The sequence below is a fragment of the Gordionus sp. m RMFG-2023 genome, chromosome 1 (genome assembly GCF_954871325.1).
Source record: "Gordionus sp. m RMFG-2023 chromosome 1, tfGorSpeb1-WG-v2, whole genome shotgun sequence".
NCBI classification, from domain to species: domain Eukaryota; kingdom Metazoa; phylum Nematomorpha; class Gordioida; order Chordodea; family Parachordodidae; genus Gordionus; species Gordionus sp. m RMFG-2023.
The window spans coordinates 66,830,973-66,856,313 of record NC_088775.1 but is presented as its reverse complement, the minus strand read 5'-3'; the positions used below and the strand labels follow the sequence as shown (position 1 = coordinate 66,856,313).

The 25,341-nt window shown below is 26.2% G+C and overlaps 1 protein-coding gene across 1 annotated transcript; it reads right to left on the bottom strand.

Moving 5' to 3' along the window:
- Positions 1 to 495: 495 nt before the first annotated feature.
- Positions 496 to 22,075, bottom strand: LOC135928895 (uncharacterized protein MAL13P1.304-like). The gene is made up of 11 exons (XM_065465352.1): positions 20,090 to 22,075; positions 16,272 to 16,381; positions 13,962 to 14,175; positions 13,773 to 13,905; positions 11,688 to 11,808; positions 11,010 to 11,562; positions 10,555 to 10,932; positions 10,382 to 10,502; positions 3,608 to 3,879; positions 2,074 to 2,970; positions 496 to 606 (listed from the first exon to the last, which is right to left on the bottom strand). Exons 1-11 carry the CDS (start codon positions 22,073 to 22,075, stop codon positions 496 to 498), a joined length of 4,896 nt encoding a protein of 1,631 aa, XP_065321424.1.
- Positions 22,076 to 25,341: the final 3,266 nt, after the last annotated feature.

The window sequence follows — 25,341 nt, the reverse complement described above, 5'->3', positions numbered from 1 at the left end:
ACTCTTCCTACCCCTCTCCCTTCACTCATGTAGACGCTGAGCATAGGGATGTTTGCTATCTGGTTTTTATTATACATCTATAATTAATTATACACTCGTGTATTTTGGGATTGTAAATTCTAATATATACTATTACATAACATATATAAATAGGGTCAAATTACAATCATTTGTTTATCGTCTTTTCCCATAATTAAATGTTTCATAACAATTCAACGTATTACAATGTATAGATTATGGAATACTATTTTAAAATCACGAATAAAAGTAATTTAGTTATTATTAAGTATATTTTCTCAAATTAAAACAATATTTTATTACAGATGAAATACCTCAAATTCAAAATTGTATAATTAATTAGATTGAATAATGAGGAATTTATCCCCCCCCCCCATCCCGCCATTAAAATAAGTGACATAACGTTTTATATAACGCCTATTATTTTAAATAAAGCCAAGAAATAATTACCGTCAAATGATTACCATATATTCTATTCTAATAATTTGTACCTAATATAGGATTCAAACGACTTTCAAGCATACCAATAATTTCGTCTGATAATGAAAAATCAGATTTTTCGAATAAGTTTAGCAATGGATCATCATCCTATAAAAAATAAAATTATATCCATTGAAATTATTTGTATCGAAATCGGGTATAAATGAGATAGAGCCTGGAAAGATATATTCTTAAATGTAATTTTATCAATTATTTTTTTAAAGTCTGGCCTAAAAAAATCATAAATGTACATCTTAAACCACAATAAATAATAGATTAAAAATTAATCTAATATTCTGATTTAGCAAAAACGTATGATGAATAATTTATAAATATAATTTAGTAAGGAAGTCTGGAGATTTTGTTCATAGTTGGCAAAGGTTTAGACATCTATTAACAAAACCTCGAGGCTTGTGTAATATTATTTTGACTAAAATCGTAATTCCATTGTGCCGTTTAGTAGCAATACATATTAGGGATAAATTGTTTTGAAAATAGAGTATGGCCAATCAAATCCGGATATATGGCTGGCTAGAAAATAACTTCAACTCAAAATGATCTAGATAAAAAACTATTAGAGATATAACGATTTTAATTTTATTTTATCAATTAACGTTTAGTCTACACATTTATATTAAATTTATTTGATTAAAAGCAGTCATTAAATCTTTTATCTGTCAAGAGCAAAAATATGGCCAATTATCCCTGATCCCCTCTAAATAATTTATAAATGAAACTTCTTATTTCCAAATCAATCCAAATATTTCTTCTTTATTTCTATATTTATAGGAACCCTAAATTTAAAAGATTATGTAGCCTATTACTTTAGACCTAATTTTAATTGTTTAGAACAATTTAAAAAAGAATAAACTGGCATATCAGGAAATTTACAAATATATATTTATTGACCTCGATTTTCATCTAGTTTATATACAAGAAATAGGGTAAAATAAGGAAAAAAATTCTCGCATATCTAAGAATGGGCTCAGATCTGATGTCGCCTAAAGTTAATCCATTAAAATGAGTAGTTTTGAATTGATTAACATTTATTAGGTATCCACAAAGGTCAACGTTTTAAATATACAATTTGGATTTTTAAAAAAAACTATTTTCTTCAGAACGGGTTAGTAGGTCTCTGACCTCTTAAAAAAATCTAAAAAAATAATCTGATGTTAAACTATCAATATAATGTATATAATTTTGTTTTAATATGGTTAGATAATCAAACTGGTAACTTAGGGTTAAAAGTATAAGTATCTGTGGGATTTACACTAGATTAACTGTAAGCTATTATATTGACTAAGGATTAGTTTATATAAAAAGGCTAGGGACAGATTTTTTTAATAAAAAAAATTCTAGCGGGTTTTAAGGAAATTAATAAAAATAACCTCAACTATAAAGCTTACCGTCATGCTAGATTAAGGGGAAAAACTTGCTCAAAAAAAACAAAAAAATGAATAGGCCCATTCTATCTCGAAGGTAAAGCCCAGTTCATGCAGAAAATTATTCACTTTGTTAAACATTACAATAATAATATAGTATTACTGTACTAAAGTGCTCATTTTTTGGTGTAACCTTATCTTCATTGTCCGTATTAAATTTTAACGAGTCCTTTTTGTAGGGTGTTTCTTTTAAGCGTTCATGGAAAATTATGGGAGATTTTTTACATTCTAATTCATCGATTTTAGATTTATCATCAACCGAGTTATCAATTTTTGACTCATTCGCATAATATATGTTTGAGATTTTAGAATAAAATCCATCATCAACTTTATCTAATCCAGATGTATTATAAGTGTCATTTATAATTTGTTCGGAAGTATTTTTGATATTTACATTAATTACTAATATATCATTATTTCGAACATCAAAATCATTTCTTATATTACTAAAATCATCACTATTATTTGTAGTTACATTAATAATGTTTTCTTCATGGAATGTTTGATTTTTATGATGAATTGTATGAAAATTTACTATATGGTTCATATCTTTTTTTAGAGACTCCTCCTCTGATATTAACGATACAGAATCTGGGGATGTTGATGAAGGACATTTTGATTCAATAACTAAATTAGTTTGATTTAAATTATTTACATTAACATTTTTGGAATCATTTAGAGGAATGGATACAGGACATAAGAGGTCCTTTATGTTATATGTACTCTTATTTTTTAAAATTGAGGATGATGTCATATATGTGTTTGTCAGTAATGAAGGTGTTGCTTGGCAAGTAAGTAATATCTCATTTATAACAGTTTTATCGATATAATTATTTAAATCAAGTTTATGTTCCAATTCAATTTGATGTTCCAATTCAATTTTATGATAAGAAGAATTTTTTTTCCCATTGATAATTTGATTGCCAGTTACTTCGTTTATATCATCATCACAAGTTTCTAAACCGCTTAGATACAACGGTAATTCCACTTTTACCGGTAGGAGTTTTCTTTCACTATTAATATAGCCATTCTATATATTATCAACACAACAGATATAAGAAAGATACAACCCCTATTACCCTATAAGACACCTTTCAAATTTTAAAATTGCAAATGTAAAAAAAAGTGATATTAAATATAGTATCATTTTTTTGACGGAATTTTAAAATAAAATTTATTTATCATCAATCATTTCATTTTTTATATCTAAAAACTATTGAAAAAAAGTGTACCAATAAAAAAAAATAATAAAAAATAAAGTAACAAAGACTGAAATATACATAATCTAAAGGTTAAACTAAAAATAATATGAAATTCTATTGATATAAAAGAGTGCTGCGATTCTATCAATTTTGCCTAGAAATATCAACCAAAATAACAACGAAAGCCAAATTAATCAATATTAAGATATCTGGCTTAATCTCAACTTTATGATTTTTAGCATGAAAATTTTAATTTAATATAACCTTTACTATATTTAATATAAATAACTTATATTGTAATTTATTTTAAAATAAATATGATATTTCACATGATTTTTTTTAAAATTTTTAACATATGCAATTTTTAAATTTGATGGGGGCTCCAATTAAGGCAAATAGGGATAGGATATAGTTAAAACGATTAAAAAAAATGATTATATACTATTCAAAAAAATCAAAATATACCATGGGCTGACGCAAATAAGCTTGTATTTCATTGCTCATACCAGATTCCATAAACAATGATTCATTCATTATATTATCGTTTTCGTCAATGTCATTATTGAACAAATCTGACTCTTCCAGCGTGTCCATATGTTCATATGATCGTCTAATAAGACTTGATTTTCCTGATGATATCATTTTTTTCAACAAATAATGCTTTTTACGCCATATTTTTGTCATTTTACCGTTCAACAACTCTTTCAACTTTTTTCCTTGCGACATATTTGACATATCTGCAAATCGGAAAAATTAATAATCGTGTTATATATAACATTCTTATACAAGTAGATTTATTAATACAGTTAAACTAGGGTTATGCATTTGACTGGTCAAATGCGATTCGGTCAATTGACCGATATCTGACCGGTCAAATATAGTCAAATTCAAATAAATGTTTTTTACGCCAATATTAACTTTAATATTATAATGAATCTATGTAATATTAAATTTTATAATATTTTTTTAAATTCATTCCATAGTTAATGTTTCCCCTGCAGAGTCTTGTTCCGATTCATATTCAATATCATTATTTTCTTTAATATTTTTAATCAATCTTAAGTTATAATATACTCTTACCAATTTTCCGTAGAAGTCTTCAATCGATTTCTGTTTTTCGTATTATTATTACCCCAAACCGACCAATTTTTTTCTGAAGAAGAAGTTGAACTAGGAAATTTAGTAAAATATTTGCTACTTCTCTTAATAAGCAAGGTGGGCAAAGTGTATTTTACCAACTCGAGGCCGAAATCTGATTTGTTTGTTATGGAAGTTACCACTTTTCACATATTTTGGTTATTAAATATGACGCTTTTAATTCTGAAATTTATTATATCACTTAAAATATTTTGATTACCACTACCTTGTTGTAATACTAGTAAGATGTTCCCCTTGATATTGGGGGTCGAATAAATAAGCAGCATTGTGAGCCATGTATTTAGATCATTTTTTCTCTTTTTAAACATAACTTTAATTTTTTTTTCTTCAGATGGAGATTACGTGTGTCAAAGTACATTTATCCCTTGCACTTTTAACAATAAGGTGGCTAAAGGTTGGAGTATAGCTAAAAAATTTAAATTTTTCATCCAAATTTCTTCATTTTATATATTATTGGTAATTTCTATGGGACAAACATCCAGCTTCTTCGACAGCTGATGCTTTCAGAGGTTTCTTACATATTTGTATTTGCTCCATATATTTTATTGACGATGCCCATCTTGTTTGGATAATTATACTTAATGTTGATGGTATACCATGTTGATTCTTATTACAGGAAAATACTGCAGCTGGTATGTGTTTATTCATGAAAAATTACAATTTTTTTAATTATTGAAATATGGTAACTGAAGTCGTTCAATCTTTCAAAATCGTGAAGAATAACTGCAATGAATACGCCGCACAGCTATAACATTGTATATGATTATAAATAGATTCAGATTTTAGAATTCTTTAGGCTGCTAACATGTTAGCAGTATTATCATTAACAAAATAAACTTTTACCGGATTCAATTCATGAATTACATTTTTAAATTCCTGGGCAATATACCTTATGGCGATTTTCCTCAGTATTTAAAATTTTTTAGAGTACTGGAACAGGCGTCATCACCATAAAATTATTAACACTCTCGTTTCTGATGTTGCTCCAGCTATCTGATACAAAAGTGAGGAGCTTTATCTATTATATCTGCAACTCTCGCCTCCAATCTCCTGACGCTTTGTCTAGGAAATATCCAGCCAGCTGCCTTCTCCTGGGTAAAGTGTAAATAAGACGTATTTTTTTAAAGAATTCTTGGATATAGGGATTTTCAGTGGTGTGGAAAGTTAAATTACTCGCATATATAGCTTTTGCAAACAATTGATAGAGCTCATTTTTTTCTTTTGGATTCATTCTATCTATGAAACACGTTATATAAGATTGAGGTTTACATCTAATCGCCTTGCTTGAGATTGGTCAGTGATAATGAAATCAAATTTTCTTGAATCACAAGTCAATTTGATAATCATTCTCACTAATTTCATCTAATTCTTCGTCAGAGCTAGAAGTATTACAAATTACATTTATGCGATTTTTTGTAGAGGTTAATATTTTAAAATTTGAATAAAATTTTTCCTAATTATGTCAAGGCACATAGTACAGCTGCTTAATAAATGCCTGCCATTCTATAAACATGGGTAATATAGGACATCTTGCGAAACATGCATACCGCTTTAGCTGATTTACCATAGGTACTTCTTGAAAATGTTTCCAAACTTGATGCTTTGGTTTGACCATAATCCCAAATATATTGAAATTTAACTATAAAAGTTTATGATTATTGTAAAGTTAATTAATCTTAATTATTTTACAATTATCGCCAATTATTTCAATAATTTGGCTTAAAATTTATAAAATATAATGTATAACTTTTACCAGAATTGGATAAATTATTTTGTAAATCTGACCAGAACAACTAAAAAGAAAATTAATTTATAAATCCAAATGTAGGAAGAATAAATGAGAATTAATATAGACCAAATATTAAATAAAATTTAAATTTATTGAAAAATAAACCATGACTTAGCTAAATTATTATATATATTTATTTTAGAAAAAAAAAATTCTCTTGTTTTCGATACCTTCATGATACAAATATATTTTTAAATAAATTGTAACCTAATAAGATTGATAAACATGCTTCTTTTAATGCATACTAGTTAATTATATTAAAATATTATTCGCCGTCAAATACTCCTCCGGTCAATTGACCGGTTAATTGACAGACCTGCTAACCCTGATAAACGATATGCATAAGGTACCCATTCAAACCGTGACATAGATGCTCATTTTAGGGAAAAAATTTAGAAATAATCACTATACCAAGAATTTTAGAACTATGATCGTGATAAATTTAAAATTTAAAGCTAGGTATAAAAATTTTTAATTTTTTACCCATATCTATCCAATGATCATGCATAGAAGAATTTTCAGAATATACGCTTTCCAGGGAACGTTGAAAGATTTTCCATTTTTTACCTTGCCCTAAAATATCTATAAAATAAAATACGACTAATTAAATAATCATTATTTTTTTAAATATAATAAATTCAGCAAAAGCGGTATATTTTCAGCCGATAAGAAATGAAAGATATCCACTTCGATACAGGATTAAATTAAAAAAAATTTTTTTTTGGCTAGCGACTAAGAATTATTTGATAAATTGTACAGCTTTTTTTAGAAAGGGCTCAAACTATTTATTGTTATACCATAACCGAATTTTTAAAACAGCTTAACATTATAATTAAAGTCCTTATTTATATTATTTATTTATATCATATTGCAAGAACTTGCAGAGGTCAAAATTTTAAGACCGGCAAGGAGTTAAAAAATTTTATTTTCTTCTAGCCAGGACCGGCCGGATCAAAAGTTTTATTTTCAAGCCTGGACCAACCCGGATAAAATTTTCTTTTTATTTTCAAGATCGGCCCAGATAATTTTTTAAAATTTTTGACCTGAACCGGAATTTTTAAAATTTCGCTATTTTGTATAATCTTGGCTGTATTTTGCAAATTCAATGGGAAATTAAAAATATGAGCAGTAAATGAATATTATATTCTTCATTGTTATAAATGTTAGATTTAATTTGCATAAAGATTTCTTTTGGATTTTGTTGTACTTTATATGTAATTTGCATAAAGAATTCTTGTGGATTTATTGTTATAACGCGTGATAAAAAGATTATATTTGAATAGTTATGATTAGTTATAAGAAGATTGAAAAGAGTATAAAAAGGCAAATTTTTACGATACAAAGAATCTTTGATTTTTTTAAAATTATTAATTTTTTTAATTATATTTTCTTTTATTTTATTTTCTTTTTTTATGATTTTTACTATTATAATCTTGAATAAAGACTTAAAGTTGATTTTATGATTTCGTGATTCCTAATTATTATTAATTTCCTTTATATATATATTTGTTTTCTATTTTTATATTTAGGTTTTGATGTACAATGACAAACTTGTCGTTGTGACAATGGTGTTGGAGAGCGGAGGAGACCGACCCTTTACAACTTTCAGTCTAATGCAAATCACGCATTGTGACCGGTGGGACAACAAGGAGATGTGTCAAACTGTATTTACAAAAAAAAAAAATTCCAGAAGAACGTAAGAAAAATATGTAAATAAAGATGAAAAGGAAAAATTATGTTGTTAAGATTATGTTTATGTAGGAATATAAAATCTAAAATTAAAGACAAAGGTAACATTCATAGTAATTAAGATATAATTGTGTTTAGTTATTTAAAGGTGATAATTCGGAATTTTATATTTAGAAGTTACTGGTAAACTAAAAACCATTAGAATTTTGAAACTAATAAAGACTATGATATTTTAGATTTTAGAATTATTATCAAGTGATCACTAGAAATAACTTTGACAAAGAAATAGAAACATAAATTGCGAAAGTTAATATTTAACTAATAGGTTGCTGAGATATAATAATTAAAAAATTCGGTGAATAAGATTAGAATATAACTTTATTGTTAGGAAATAGTTGATTAAATTCTTATTGAAGATTTACGTTTAACTTTTATTTTAAGGGCTGCGAGAGATAAAACAGCCTCAAGGATTAATGTGAATTAGTATATTAGGTTGTAGATTAACCAAAAAATTTTCATAGAGAGAATCGGCTTTTCGTCATTAGAAAATTTATGCCACAATCGAGCTCAATTTGAGATCGGATTTTTATTTTGAATCATGAATAAGATTTAAGAAGAATTATACAATATTATTCTAATAATACAAAAGGAAAATCATGCTTTAGAAATATACATATCAGTTTTCAACAACGGTTGTGCGAAAAATTATAATGATTAGATTTCATAAGTTCTTCAAAGACGTGGGGTGAAAACCATAGTGATTAGAGTTAAGAGGTTGTTCATAAACGTAACTATGAAAACTTTTATGATTAGATGTCATTGATTTCTCAACAACGTATGTATGAAAAGAGATTTATATATTTCAGCAGTTTTTTTTAAAGACTTGAGTGTCAAAGAGTACATGAGGAAATAAATACACAATGATAATTTTTTTAAAAGATAGGTTTTGATATATATTTTAGAATAGGATTTTTAGATATAATTTAGTAACATGGCTGAAAAGAAGATGAGGATCAATAGCTAAAGGATGAGTACAAGTAAATTTTTCAATGAAAATATGGGTCTAGGCTTCATTAAGGGGAGAGGGGTGATAGAATTTGATATATTTATATAATTTATTATATTTTGCTACGTATTATAAATTTAAGATTTAGTATAATTTACGCCATTTATTAAAGGCAGAATTAGTTTAGAGGAGATAAATGTAGACATTAGGATAAGGTTGGTATAATTATATATTTTATTAGTATATTTGTATTAGGTAGTTTATATTTGAGAATAAATATAAGAAAGTGATAAAATATTTCAGAAGTTATTTAAATAGATTATTTTAGGTAGAAGTAGATTAGATGTGATTACCCGATATCTCAGCAAGGGCAAACTGTCGTAGAAGACTCGGAAGTCTGAAAGATAGATACGATTACAAGAATTAGACCAATCAATTACAAGAGAAAGGGGAAAACAAGCAAATTGATAGAAAGTAGGGTCAAGACGTTATGCTGCAATCGTTAATCGCTGACCAATAATAGCCAATTATTACCGAGACTTTAGTCTGGATAGGAAACAAGCTACGATAAATTGTAAAAAAGATTAAGACAGACTAGCAAAAAACAAGAGAGGAAAAGAAACTGGATGTCATCGATAATCGTTATCAATCGTTGATAGTGGAAAACAGGCGTGTATCAAGTTCGTCAGTGGCTTACAGCGATAAAAAGCTGATCGTTTCACAGGGTGACAAGCGACAGATAGAATTCAAAAATTTTAAGCGACAAAGCCTTCGTTAGAACTTAGAAGACAGCAAAAATTAAGAAGAATAAGTCGAGATCAAAAGAAGATTGATCATTCGCAGAATGTTGGGTCTAATTTAAGTAGGAAGGTGTTGTAAATGTTAGATTTAATTTGCATAAAGATTTCTTTTGGATTTTGTTGTACTTTATATGTAATTTGCATAAAGAATTCTTGTGGATTTATTGTTATAACGCGTGATAAAAAGATTATATTTGAATAGGATTAGTTATAAGAAGATTGAAAAGAGTATAAAAAGGCAAATTTTTATGATACAAAGAATCTTTGATTTTTTTAAAATTATTAATTTTTTTAATTATATTTTCTTTTATTTTATTTTCTTTTTTTATGATTTTTACTATTATAATTTTGAATAAAGACTTAAAGTTGATTTTATGATTTCGTGATTCCTAATTATTATTATTATCGATTTTTAAAGTTATCATTTTTCTGCCCGTTCTGGGTCAGATCTGCTGGTATCTGATATTTTTTTAATAAATAGATAAAAGTAATAAATTATCAAAGCTATTGTTGAATATTTAAATTTGATACATAACATTAAAAAATAGTTAGCGATTTCTTTGTTATAAGCTTTTTTTTTTAAAAAAAATTGGGAAGGGGCCGCAATAAGCTACGGGCTGGACCTTAGATTTTGCAGGTCACCAATTGTGAAATTTATTCTTGATAAATTTCACATTTAATTTTTCATTTTTTTTTGTGAATTCAATAGCTGGTCTTGGGCTCGTAGTTTTCCGTTATTATAAAGTCGAAATTAAAATAAATTTAAAATGATGATCAAAAAATTAAAAATAATTTACTGTTATATTGTTCTTTATTTAAGTGATGTTCCGTTCTCCATGAGCTGAATTTCTTTCTCAAATCGTTATTTCTTATTGGTTCGTTTGGCACATCTTTCAAAAACTTTTCCAACGTCTTCACCTTTATTTTTATTTTATAGAACTTATAAATTTAAAAGAAATAGATTATATACCCGACCCTCCAAGGATTTAATCATATCTTGGTATTGTCTATTTTGTTGATTATAATTTTCCAGAAGGTACTTATGTTTATTTTGATAGGCTAATATTAGGCCTTTAGCTGCATCGTATTTCGCAGTTATTTCCTTGTTAGATTTTGATTCAGGAGGATCTTCATTATATGCATTGATATTATCATTGGAGCCACTTTTATATGAGTTATGTTTAAATGCATCATTTAATAATTGTTTATTTTGTTTTAAATGGGTTATTAATTCGTTGCCTTGCTTCCGTCCTAATGATCCTAAGTTTTTAAGAGAATATGTTGTTTTAGGTTTTTTGTTTTTGTCCCTATTCCTGTCAGGGTTCTTGACATTTTCTTTGATCGTATGCTTTATTTAATGATTTTAAAATAAAAATTACATTCGGATTTTATAATGACTAGTTATTTAAGTTTATAAGTATTTACTTGCGAAAAATTTTTATTTCCAATTTTACCATTACTAAGTTGTTTATCTTTTGGTACAGAAATAATCTCTTTATCAGAATCTTTAACACCATCTGAGTTTGTAGTCTTATGGCGGCACCGCTGAAACCGATCGTGCTTGATTTTTAAACCATCCAGCCTTTCAAACATCATTTTATTTGCATATTTGGTGGGATTTTCCGAATTTACAAATTTTAATGAATCATAATCATCCTTCACCGTTTTCAATAGTATAGATATTTTTGATTCATCTTCATAGGAACCAGACTTTAGAAGTTTTTTGTGCTTTATATGTTCAAACGGTAACTCACATTTTGACATATCCGTATAATAATCGTCATAGTGAAGATTGTTATGAATGATGCTTTGGTAAGAGCTATTAGTGTCATTCTTTTCAAGATCATGTAGCTTTTCTCTACCAATCATAAATTTTACTAAACCATGGGTTTTTGTCAAAACTTCAGAAGCATATTCTTGCGTAACTCCTACTAAACTTTTTCCATCTACCTCTATAATTTGGTCATAAACTTTAATTCTTTTTTTTTTGTTTTAATTATTATATAAATATTATTGTTTTTAATGAGAATTAATGATTATACTCATGAATCCTAAACTAAAAAAAGAAAGAGAAAGAAAAAGAAAAAGAGAATGCTTATTTACCTTCCGTCTTTAAAGGCCGAACCGTTCGGTGTTAGCCCTTTAACAAAAATGCCTAGTTTTTGCATACCAATTTCTGACCCAATGCCTAACCCAATTATGTTGATACCCAATCCTCCTTGATCTAAAAGATTAATAATGAATATTTCGATATAATGGAAATGTAAAAGTAAATATATAGCAGTGTATACTGGAATTTAATGTATCCCAAATTGCAAGTGTTTAATATAATGGCATTTTGCACTATATGGAATCTCAATTTTTTTTTCTTTAAAATGGTATTCAATTTTCAGAGTTGTTAACACTCCTTTTAAAAAGTAGCTAGCTCCTGCTCCTACCTATTCAAAAAGAGCTAGCTCCAGCTATTACATTTTTAAAAGGAGCTAGCTCCCGCTACTACATTTTTAAAAGGAGCTAGCTCCCGCTCCAAGTAATGGAGTGCCACTCCATAACCGTTCCTTTGATTTTCATTTTTTAGAAGGTACACGAAACAAAATCATATTTTTTTATCAAAAAGTAATGATCTATCAAAATATTTATAATCTTTTATTAGCCTTTAAAATTAATAAATTTTCTATAGAATCTAACAAACATCCACGCCTCTCCCCTAAGACCTGTTTTGCAATACTAAATAAGCGCTCCATAGGAGCACTAGAGGGAGCGGGTTATTGTATTTTATAAAGATATTTTTCAATTCAGGTATAAAAAAGGAGGTTGAACAAGTAATGAGAAAATTAAAATAAATATTAAAATATATTTAAAAAAGCATCATATCTAACAACCCAAGCTCAACTATAATAAATTGCCCAAAAATAATTATAACCATTTAAAAAAATATTATACCAAAATAAAAAAAAATATAGTTATCATTTCGTAAAGAAAGATTTTTTACTTTTAGATGATTTTTTAGATTAAAGCTGCTCACTTTTGAAAATGAAATACTTTTAATTAAACACAAAAGGCATTTTGTCCTTAAATTTGTTTGATCATTTGGATCAACATCTTTTAGAAGTTTAAAATATTTTTTGTATGATGGAAATGGAAATTCGGTTTCTTCTTCTATGATCTATAAATCTATAATATCCAAAACTATTTTTTATTATATATCTATAAAATGAATATTAATATGACTTACAAGATTTTCCACAAAATTTTCAATATAAAAATGAAAAACTGATGTTTAATATTTAAAAGATTAGAAGAAAAACCAATATAAAACTCGGCTCATCATTTAATAATGGATAAATTTAAATAAAATAAAATTTCATTTTTATCGAATTATAATTAACAAATATTATTAATATTTAAAAAATAATTTAATTTATACCATAAATTAAAGGAGCGGTGGAGCGGCGCTCCTCCATTCCAGTCCTAAAAGGAGCTAGCTTCCGCTCCCGCTCCTCATTTTTAAAAAGGAGGGGGCGCTCCAGATGTTTTTGAAAAAATGTAGCGCCGCTCCTTAACAACTCTGTCTATTTTACATTATGATAACATAAAATTTTATTCTAAATAATATTTTAAAAAATTCTGAAAAATACATCTTCCTTTTTTGAAAATTTCAAAGTTGTAAAATTCTGCTTTTAAGCAGAAATTTGAAAAAAATAGTTGAAGCTTTCTTATTACTAGTCTGATGAATCGATTAATTGGAACATAACTAACTGACTTAAATATATAGCATTTCTACCTTAATGTAACGTATTCCATTCAAAAAAATGCGCATAATATTTTATAATTAACCAACTTCTTATTTTTAATCAATCATGCAAAATAACCAAATGTATTAAAAAATTGATTAAAATGTATAATTTTGATATGTTGACAAAAAAATGATGGTCAAATAATATTATGCACAAATAACTTTAAACTTTCAAAAAATTAAAAATGGTATATTTGTTTCGGGTAAATATAAAAATATTTATTATATAAAATAAGATTCTATAACACCCTGGTGTAAAATTGAATACCATTAAAAAATATTATATAAAAATTGAGATTCCACATGTTATATAAAAATTGAGATTCCATGTTACCCTAGAGTAAAATTAAACTTCACTACCAGTGCAATTGAGACTTCATTTATTAACTAACCTCTTACTAATTCCACGGGAAATATATCCATATTCTCTAATCTTTTTTCAAGTTCGTATTCTGCGGATGCCAACAAAGGATTTATTTCTTCATTTTTTCTATCATATTCCGAAATCGAATAAGTATTAAAAATCTAATATATTATACAATCAATTCAATTTATTCTTTAAAAATTGGTATATAAAATACTTGAATAGGATTAGAACTAAATTTCACTCTATAGGATTTATTTTGGAGGTGGGTGCCACTTTTTTTCAATTCATTATTTTTATCTGATGATTTTAAATATTCCAAAATTGAGGAATATTGCCTTTTCTCAATTTCAGGAGAAATATCTTCATCAATTTTACACATACCAAATAAACCATTGGAGTCGTTGGATATATCATTTATTTCTTTGCATCTTATTTTAAAAAAATATATTTTTTTAAATTCAAATCAAAATCAAATATATATTCATATTATTTATCCTTTAAATGTTCAGAATAATTGATAAGATAACATAAAGAATAAGCATTAGAAAGGATAGTGCTAGAAGATCACTGGTTGAATCAAAACTCAATACATTTTTTTTTGCAAAAATTTAGCCATGAACGTGAGATATATCCATTAAATCAGTCGCTTGTGTTATATGTATAGGCTACTTTTTATATATAAATGTTTATTTAAAAATATTGAAAATTGAAAGAGTTTAGAGTATTTTCGATGTGAGGGTGCGGTGACAATAGCAAAAGTTTGGAATTATATATTCAGATATATATCCAGGATTTCCGAGAGGGTTAAAAAATATTTCCATCTAAAAATAAATATATACATAAATATTTAATCATAAAAAAGAAAGATGGTAGAACCCATTTTCGACTTAACAAATAGCTGGGGGAAGTTGGAGATTTGGTTTGAATCTGTTTCAGATTTTAATCAAAGTAGAGGAGACCAAGATATATCTTAGCAGAAATTATGAAAGAAAGCAATTTTATCTTCCAAGGACACTTCAAAGCCTTCCAAGAGTATGTGCTTACGTCAGGTGGGTAACCAAAAGAGGAGGAAGGGGAAATCCCCCCATAGCAAAAATTTGCATGTTTTGGAAAATATAATTTTAAGCTAATAAAAATCCCCCCTCCTCTACGCATCCCCACCCCCTCTCCCCAAGAAATGTATACAATATATCACTTAGGGAAGATTTGAATGAAAAATTACTAAAAGATAATAATCTTTTAAAATAACGACGATAATTCAAAATTTAAAAAAAGTGAAAGCCTAAAATTATTTTTATAAAATCTAATATAGCCAAAGGCTTATAATAAGGGAGCCTAAAACCCCATCTACTAGTGCCCCCCGCCCCCTCCCTTCAGCAAAATCATGACACCAATTACTTATGAGAAACGAATATGACTTGCAAAAAATGATAGTACCAAGAGAAGCAAGTGAATTGGTCTGTATGCTTAAACACTGTAACACACCAAAAATGAATATATAAGTTAAATAATATTTTAAAAAGAAAAAAAAACAGTCAGATATAAAAAATATATAAAATATACGAAAGTTAAAAACAATTTTATTTTAAATTGTTATTCAAAAATCAATTACGTCCACTATAATAAGGTTTCTTTTTCTCAGATTTAAAATATTTTTGAATCTTATGATCTCTATAAAGATATTATTTGTTCTGGTAAACAGTATAAATTAAAAATCGATGGCAAAATACAAAATTACCCAATTTATATCAAGATAGAGTGAAGAAGATGCACAAAAGCAAATATAATAAATAAACAAAATCTCGAAAAGAATTATTTATCATTAATTATAAAAAATCAACTTTTTATCATATTTCAAAATACGAGACTTGATGTCTCTGGCTGTAAATTTGATACTCTTATAATCTTTTCCATAGAAGGGGTGAATGGTTAAATCCAAGAATCCCCCCCCCTTCTACGTCATTGTAGGTATTAAACATATACATATTTGCCTTGTTAAAATTGATTAATAGTTGCCACACTTATCATCCATCTTTTTATAAATAGAGTTATTATAAATAAAATTTAATACAAATGGTGATAAATATTAGGTGTCCTATTGAAAAGGCTGTGATTGAAAGATACAGGATAAACAATTACCATAATTTGATTAGTTGAAAAATATATATAATAACAATGTAATTTTTAAAAATAGTATTAACTTTCCCCCTACATTCTTCACAACACTCTCTTCCCAAAATATGAATATAATATTATATTATAAACAATATTTCAAAATAAAATAAAATAAGTAAAAGTTGATAATTTTTTAAAACAATGACACTACGATTTAAAATTTTATAATATATAAAAAATATTTAAATACCTAAATCTAAAAAGTAAACCAATAGCGAGGAATTTTAAAAATAAGTTAAGTATTGTCTGGCATAGATCCATGGATGGAGATATGATCTGTATATCTTGAGAGATATTCTTTGTTTAAAATTTTCTCTGGAATCTCCTGTGATCGTTGTTAATTTTTTACCTAAAGTTTTTTAAAGTATATCGCTTCTTTGCCGAAGTTCCCTCAGGAACTACGTTTTCTAATTGCGAATATATGTTGCGTTTGGATAATTCGACAGCCTCAATAAAGGCCTATTTTAGAAAATATTGATTTTAAAAAAGTCAAAATCCAAAATTATTTTAAAAAAAATGTAACCCAACCAAAAGTTTGCAATAAACTCTCCGATAAAATTTATAAGGAAAAATCTACCTAATAATTCCCCCACCCTTCTGTGCATATGGAAACTACATCATCGAGCTTATATCGCATAAAGTCTGTCGCTCAAATTATAAGAATACTATGCCGTTATTGTGGATGATCTCTCGTCTCTTCCTTTTTTATACATTTGGGTTTTTTTAAAATTCTTTTTTTAGATCATTTTATTTTACTTAATATTTTTTTTAAAAAAATATAGACGTCAATTTCAATGGATTTACTTTTTAAATTACACATTAAGATAGAAATAACGCCCTTCTAAAAAAAAGAGGTAAATAAAAATTCTTTCTAAAATTTTTCTTCATTTACACAGCGAACTTCTCTTATGCCAATTCGGTTCTTACTAAAAATTATTGTATAATTATATTTTTTCTTTCTAATTATGTATATATAGTATTAGAGATCTACAATAAATATATTAAATTTAAAAAATCCCCTTTTGAATTTTAATTTTTCTAAACTTTTTTGATTAATTTTATTAAGTATTACACTGAAGGCAAAAGCAATCCCCTCACTATTACAAAATTAATTGATCGTATCAACAATTACCTAGATATTTTTTGTCATGAAGTTTTAAAAATAATGAGAAGCAAAACCTTAAGATTTATGCATGAATTAAAATTTATGTTAATATTGAACTTATACTTTATATAAATTTATAAAATGAATATTTAAAAAAAAATTTACTATATAAAATTAAAGTGATCATAAATATATTTTTTATATATAATAATAATAATATTTAAAAAAAATTCTTTAAAGCAAAGCAATGATAAGGTTATATCTTAAAATCAGGTAACAATGTATGAGGTCAAACATCAAATTAGAATATTAATGATGCTTATTATTTACTTTAAAATTTAATTATAAAAGGAACCAATTCCACGATGAAAAGAAAGAAGATATGAATGTTAGCGTCAGTGTGTTTTTCCCGTCAATGTGTAATTTTTTTTAAACCTAAAATCATTTCTTCAACACGTTTTTTAAATTTAAAGAATTCGATTTTAGAGTAAATGTATTTCAGCATGTTTAGAATACTCACACTATGAATTTCAGACTATTTTGCCATTTATCTTAAAGCCATTTATAATTTATATGGAAAAATTAAAATAAATTATATTAAAATCAAAAGTTAACGATAAAATTATTTTAAATTCATTGGCAGATTTGATTAGGAATGAATTTAACTCAACAATTTATATGCCCAGAGTTAAAAATAATAAAATTGCCTTTTTCGATGTTTTTTATGTTTTAAATAAAAAAAATTTTAACTTAATTTAATATTAATTTTCGTTAAATTTTTTCACTAAAATGCAAAATTGTGTAGCGTATTCTTGCTATCAGATATCTTCTCTTCAAAGTCCAGTAAGATTTCTTAGCTGACCGGACAATTAAACTAGATAAAAAATACATCAGATAGAAGACCAAAATTGATTTTCCAATCAATTAAAATATATTCTAAAAATTGGGGTCTTTAAATATGGTATATTTTTGTTCAATTAGTGTACCCCCCCCCCCAATATGAATTTTTAAAATTTATTGTTTAGATAATATACTATTTCAAGTGGAGACCTGAGTTATACGTCTATGATTTTGTTTTTCTTATTGAAATTGTTAATAATTGTCATTAATCAAAAAAAATCCAGATTATTTTTATGTAAAGATGGGTTTTTGGACCAATCAACCCAACCATGGTGTTGACTGGCCAAATATTCTGTGCTGACTGGCCATACTTGTTTTTTAATATCACAATTAAAATCTATAATAATTTTTAATATGCTTATAGCTCTGAAGTTAATAATCTGTGTTTTATTTATGGAAATATTTTGATATGAAATTGAATGTGGTTTGATATATATATAGTTGTAAGGTTTATATTATTTTTAAAATTGTTTTATTTTTATTATAATTAGCTTTCAATAGTTGAGCTATTTGATTTATGAAATGGCTCTCAACATCTAACCGGTCAAATATTTTATAAAGAAATTTTAACGGGTTATAATATATATTAAATTTCATTTTTAAGTTTTCAATTTTTGAATAGTGTAAAAGTTTAGGATAAAATTTCTATAGAATTTGAATTTATTTGCATGATTTTTTAATAATATTTTAGTAGAAAGGGTAACTAATTACAAAAAATATTTAAAATTGGATTGATCAATCGAATAATTAATATTATATCTGGTACATGTCGTAAAACACATTTTGACTAATTTTAAAATAAATTGATATAATAATATTCTATATAATCAAAGTGGTATAACCAGTCAACCTGAATGGCTACTTACCCTCTCCCTATATATCATATAGGCGAGAAAATATATTTCCAGTGAATATAAAAAATATCTTAGATTTATTGATTTCATAAATTGGTTAGAATATTATTCCCAAATTGTTATGCTTTTTATTTAATTAAAAGGTATTATACTTATTAATTATTTTAGCACTTTAGAAAATATAAACAATTATAGTTTTTTAAAAAAAAAGACAAATAGTCTTAAAATAAAAGATAAGAATAAAATATAGGTGAAAATAAAGATATTTCAGCGCTAAATACTATTGCACTCTCATAGCAGTGGTCTCTATGTGGGAGGGGTATTTTTTTTAGAAGGAGCCCTATCAAGTTAAAAAAGTTATCGATGTAACTGTCTTTCAGTAAATAGGCACTAGCCAGGCTTGAAAATATACCTAAATCTAATAATGTAACCAGAGGGGGAGGGGGTGAATTAGGAAAACCCCTCCCCAATTAAAAGCTTGAAAGTTTTGTTAAATATTATTTTATTAGCTCATAAAAATTATCCTCTTACACTCCCTCAGCCCCCTCCTTTCAACAAAAAACAAATAAAATAAGTATAATAATTACTATATCATAGAAATAGATATAATTATTCTTTTCGAGCATGTTATGCAGACCATTAGTAGTATACGATTTACCAAATTATTTTTTTCAAAATTTATAATGCACTTTATTAAACTTAGTTTATATATTTATATCCATAATATTTTACGGTTGTAGAGATTAGAAAATAACAATATCATTCAAAGAAAAAAGTCCAATTTATATGAATACTATACTATATTAGTGACATGCAGTATCAAAAAGCGCAGCCCGCGATTTAAAAATGCTTAATTTTCAAGCCTGGCCAGAATTTTTTATTTAAATCATGTTTGTCCAATCTCGACTTTCTAATTTATTTTTCAAGCCAGCCCTTACTTATAAATTTTTATCATTTTACGGCCGTGCCCGATTTTTAATTGATATAATTTATATTTATTTTTTAGAAAAGTCGTTCCAGGATTTGTAAAAAATAATATTTATAGGCCCTCTTTTTTTCTTTCTATCTCAGGTATGTATTTTTTTTAAATATTAAGCCCAGCCCGGTTTTTAAGGCCAGCTTTGATTTGGACTTACAGGTCTATGATGTATACCTAAGTTATTGCAAATGTACTCATTTTCCAAAATTATTTTAAATTATGATAATAGCTTTAATTGCCTTTCAAAAGCTTTATCTTACGGGATAGGAACCATGAATTTTTTTTACTCGTTATTATATACTTAGATGCAAGATTACTGGCTTATATACTTTATGGAATGGCATACACGAAATCTCGGGGCCCCTAAAAAATTCAACTGACATTATGTTAATAATAACAATTACAGCATACTTTTTATTTTCTATTGCCATCTCTGACCCGTTATTCAGTAGATTATTCGAATTATTTTCTGAATCCGTTTTATTTATCTCTAATGGGGAAAGCAAAATATCTTTTTTTAATAAAGGTCGATTCTCCAAGACTCCTATTTGTGAAAGGAATTCATTTTTTCGAAAATAACGATCATCTAAATGGCGAAACGCTTCTGATAAATTGACTATCTCTTTTGCAAACTTATAAGATTGAGAATGTTTATTGACTTCATCAAAACTATTTATGCAGCCCGGTTTATCATTTTGTTTAAAGGGAGGGATTACAAGATTTTTGCAATTTTTATACTGCGGGGAAATATTTAAAGGGGATATTAAGTTACAGAAGGGAGAGTTATTTAATTCAGTTTGTAATAAGTTATCAATTTTTTTGGAGGTATTGACATATACTTCAATTGTTAAATCGTTAATTGTTGGAGGGGAATCAGATAAAGGAGGGTGAATAATTTTATCTTTTAAAGTCTCATCGGCAGACATATCATTCTGTATTGAAAGTGGGAATGATAAGATCGAGATACCTTCATTAAGTGTTTCCTTAAGCTTTAGGCTCTTGTCTTTGTTTGAGTCAAAGATATTTGCCTTGTTATCTTTTGTAAGCTTTGTATTTTCATTATAATTAGCTTTCAATAATGTCGGGGATAGTGTACGGTAATAAGCTAGAGATGTAATGAGATTGCAAGTTTCTTTATCAAGCTTTTGATTTTTATCAGTTTCATTCTGGTTATTAAATGCTGATAATTCGTTGCTTAAATAAGTGTCATGAACCATAGATTTAGGAGGAATAAATTTAATTGGTTCTGAACAAGTGTTGAAATTTTTGGTTTTTACAAAATCCATGTGGCCATTAAGGGTATCGATATTATGAATATTGACTTTAGATGATGCTGATGCATAATCAGAAAGATTTAAATAATTATCCGAATTATTATCATAAGGATAATTTTTTTTTGTATATTGAATATTGTTTCCTTTACTGTGGAATCTATCAACGTATAAGGGCATAAATGGCAAATTTACTGCCAGGTTCGGTTGATTAAAAAAACTTAATTTGAGTTTATCAGAGTTGTTTCTATATTCGGATGCATCATCTATTTGTTTGTTAATATAATTAATGGGTTGAGAAAATGAAAATTTAAAATCTTTAATTTTTGTTTCTAAGGAATCATTGCACATCTTATTTTCTTTAACTAATTGGTCAGTATTGATTTTATTTTTGCTGGTAGTAGTATTAACAAAGGAATTTTGTTTTCCGATTAAATTATATTCATTTATATCGTAATCATTCTTGATTTTATTTTGAACTTGTTTGTAAAATTTTGCGCTGGATAAATTTTTATCAGAATTTTGAATATAACCATTACTGAATACACTTTCAGAAAGTTTTTCCAAATTATTGTTTTGGGAGCCTTTTATTGCTATAATATTGTTGTTTTCATTAATGTTTGCCTTAGAGTTTTCCGTTTTGAATGTGGTTTTATTTATATTAAAAGTTAAATTTTTATGATTAGTCGGGGATGTAAGACCGGTTCCAATAGATGCTTTTAATAAAAATGGAGGTAAGGATCCTAAATTTTTAGGAAACACTGGCTGTCCATCCAATAAATTTGAATTATTCAAGGTTTTCTCACCTTGATTAGTTGATATTTTTTTGAGGTAATCAATTTCATTTAGAGATTTTGCCTCCGTATATTGAGGTTTAGAGTTAGATTGATTTTTATATACCTCATTTAACAAATCTTGAAATTTATTCCTCATTTTTGCAACTTTTCCTCTACTATCATTAGAATTCTGGGTACTGCTATAATTTTGATTCAATTCTATAATATAATCTCTGTCACTCCCTGTTAACGTTTTGAGTTGGAGCATTTTAATATTAATTTTTTTTTATAAGGAATCAATTTTCCTGCTGCAATCCTAGTTAAAAAAAAGATTGCGCTCTTTAATTAACCTACTTTTATTAAATCACACATTTAATAAGTTTAATAAATCTACAATATTTTATTTAAAGGTATTTCAGTTATTTTTGAAAATAAAAATTAATTAATTATTATTGTTATAAAGATTAACTATTAAATAATATTGAAGAAAAAATCCATCATAATTCATAATATAGAGAGACCGGAAAATATTTCTATTTTTTATAATATTTATTGATATTCATAAATTATCATTGTAATATCTTTAATTCTATTAATATTTATTTGAGTTGATTTCTGAAAGAAAATAGGGATATGATGAGAAGAAATTACATTGATATTAATTTAATTAATCAGTGTTATATATGTAAATAATTTTAAGTTTAAACTACTGAAATGAAATGGTGAACATAAGTTTATTATTAAAATATTACGTATTAACTAAGATACTAGCATAAGTTTTAATATATAAACTTTGCCTTTAAAAGAAAACAATTTTAATATCATTTTATTGTTAATATTTTTTTAAAATAGCTTTTATTTAATTCATAATTTTCACATGTTCACATTTTTTTACATAAATAATAGGAATTCGCGACGATCCCATGAAAGGAATAAAACATAATGAAATTGTTTATAAACTTTTATTATACAAAATAGGCATAAATTACATATTATTGTATATCTTTTTTAGTGTATTTTATATAAAACATTAGCAGATAGGTTGATTGCTTTTTCTCCTTCCCTCCTCTTCTCCATCTATTTCGCGATTACATATAAATGAATGGAATGGAACCATGATCAGTGTAAATATTTTTTTAAACGAAAAAATACTATAATATTATTTCAATACAAATTTTACAAAGAAAATGTTTGTCAATGTCCCTTCCCTTTGAAAAATAATTTAATATTTTTTATATTATGTAATGCAATTATAAACACTGGCCTCATCATGACTTTATAATTAACAGGGTTTCGAACCGAACCGAACCGAACCGAACCGCCAAACCGGAATGAACCGTTATAATTTTCTGAACCGTAACCGTAACCGAACCGTTATAAAGAAACTATAAAAAGAGCGAACCGAACCGTTATAAATATTTTAAACCGGTTCAAAACGGTTTTAAAAAATAATTAAATTTAAACATTATTAACCTAAAATTGAAATTTGAATTTTCCTTGGGGAAATTTTTAAACTCTTTATTTCTTTTCAAATTGAATTTTTTTTACATGTCAATTAATACCACCTTGTTTATTGTTTTTTCTTTTCACTTTAATAAATACTCAATTTAATAGAGATTAGGCGAATTACCAGTTAATTAGATAAGAATCTTAAAATCAAACAAGACTATTCTTTAAATTAACAAGTTTATTCTTATATATATATGTATATTAGTTATTAATTAGTTTATTAATACTTGCTAATAATTTGGGAAAAATCATAATTCTAACTAACATCTAAAGAAAATCAGGTACTGATTACTTTTAATAAAATACTGTTTTATATTAATTTCTTATTAATTAATATTTTCATAATGAATAATTTATAATGACTTAAATGAATATTAGAATTCTGAAATTAAAAAAAACATATGATTGTTAATTAATATTCCTGTATTTTATGGTTAATTTATTTATTTATTTCCATTTACACTTTAGTGGATAATTTCTTGAAATAATAACTACTTACTGATTAACCTTCTAAATCTTATAGTACCAAATAAAATTTAAACACATGAAATTCAATTGGATAATTATAAAATGATAAAGTATCCATTAAAGTTTTAATTTAATTAACTTTAATTTTTTAATAAAAGACAGTTGTTTTGGAATTTTAAACAGCTTTTCTATTTCTTTTCTTCTTATTTTATATCTTATCTTTTTGCTTCTTTCTTTTCTCTATTAAATCAAATTATTTATTAAAATGGTATTAGTAAGCTCCATTCACTTATTTAGTTTCATCTGTGTACAAGGAATGTTGTTAGTATCTTTGAGGAAAAAATCGGCATAATTATATGAAGGGTAGGCCTGCATATAATTCACGTTTTTGGGGGAGATCTTGTCAGATAAGATAAATAAAAAATTATACTGATTCTATTAAGAAATTTATTTATTCTATTTTTATAATAAAAGATTCTGATCTATTCATCATCATATAGCATATTAGTATCTATTAAATGGTTTGGGAAAAGTCAAATCCTGTGCGATCATATTTTAAATTAGATATTGTAAAAAATCAATCTACTTGTAAACTAGAAAACTGTGGTAAAGTTTTAACCGGGGACCATGCAGCAAATCTTGAACAACATATAGAAAGATTCCACGATAAGGAATTCAAATTATTAAAAAAAAAAAAGATAATTTGACTATTAAAAAAACAATAACAAAAAATGCAAATAATCATAATACAATTCAAAATGCTTTTACCAAAACTAATACAATACAAATTAATATTAATAAAGACACTTTAATCTGCTCCTGCACTGAGTTAATCACAGTTCATGGGAGACCAATAAAATCAATTGATGACAAAGCCTTTAGAAATATTATAGATCCGATAATTGTAGGATTGGGTGGTAATTTAACCATCAATTCTGAAAATATACCCAATAATATTAAAAAAATGGCATTTGATTTTTCGCAAAATTTAAAAAAAGAAATATACCAAAAACTTATATCGTTAAAATTAGATATTGCAACTCGATATGATAGGTCCATACTGGGGATCAATATTCAATTTATAGATAATGGAGAAATAAAATTAAGAACGTTATGCATGAAAGAGATAAAAGAAAGACATACATCAGAATATCTAAAAAAAATTATTCTAGATGTTCTAAACGAACATGAAATAAGAATTGATCAAATTTATACGATAAACACAGACAATGCAGCTAACATGATTAAATTAATCAAGCTGTTAATACATCATGATGAAGAAGATGATGAAGATGATATCCTTAATGATTATTTAGATAATGATAATTTAAATAACAATGATGATATAATTGTTAATGAAAATGAAGAACCTTTTTTTAATAATGAAAGTATTAATCTTGTACCTCATACGAGATCCATGTTAATGGGCATTAGATGTGCCTCCCACACATTTCAATTAGCAATTAATGATTGCATAAAAAATTCAAATGAAATTGTTATTATTAATAAAGCAAGAAACATTTGCAAAAAAATAAGAAATCAGACTACAATGTCTAT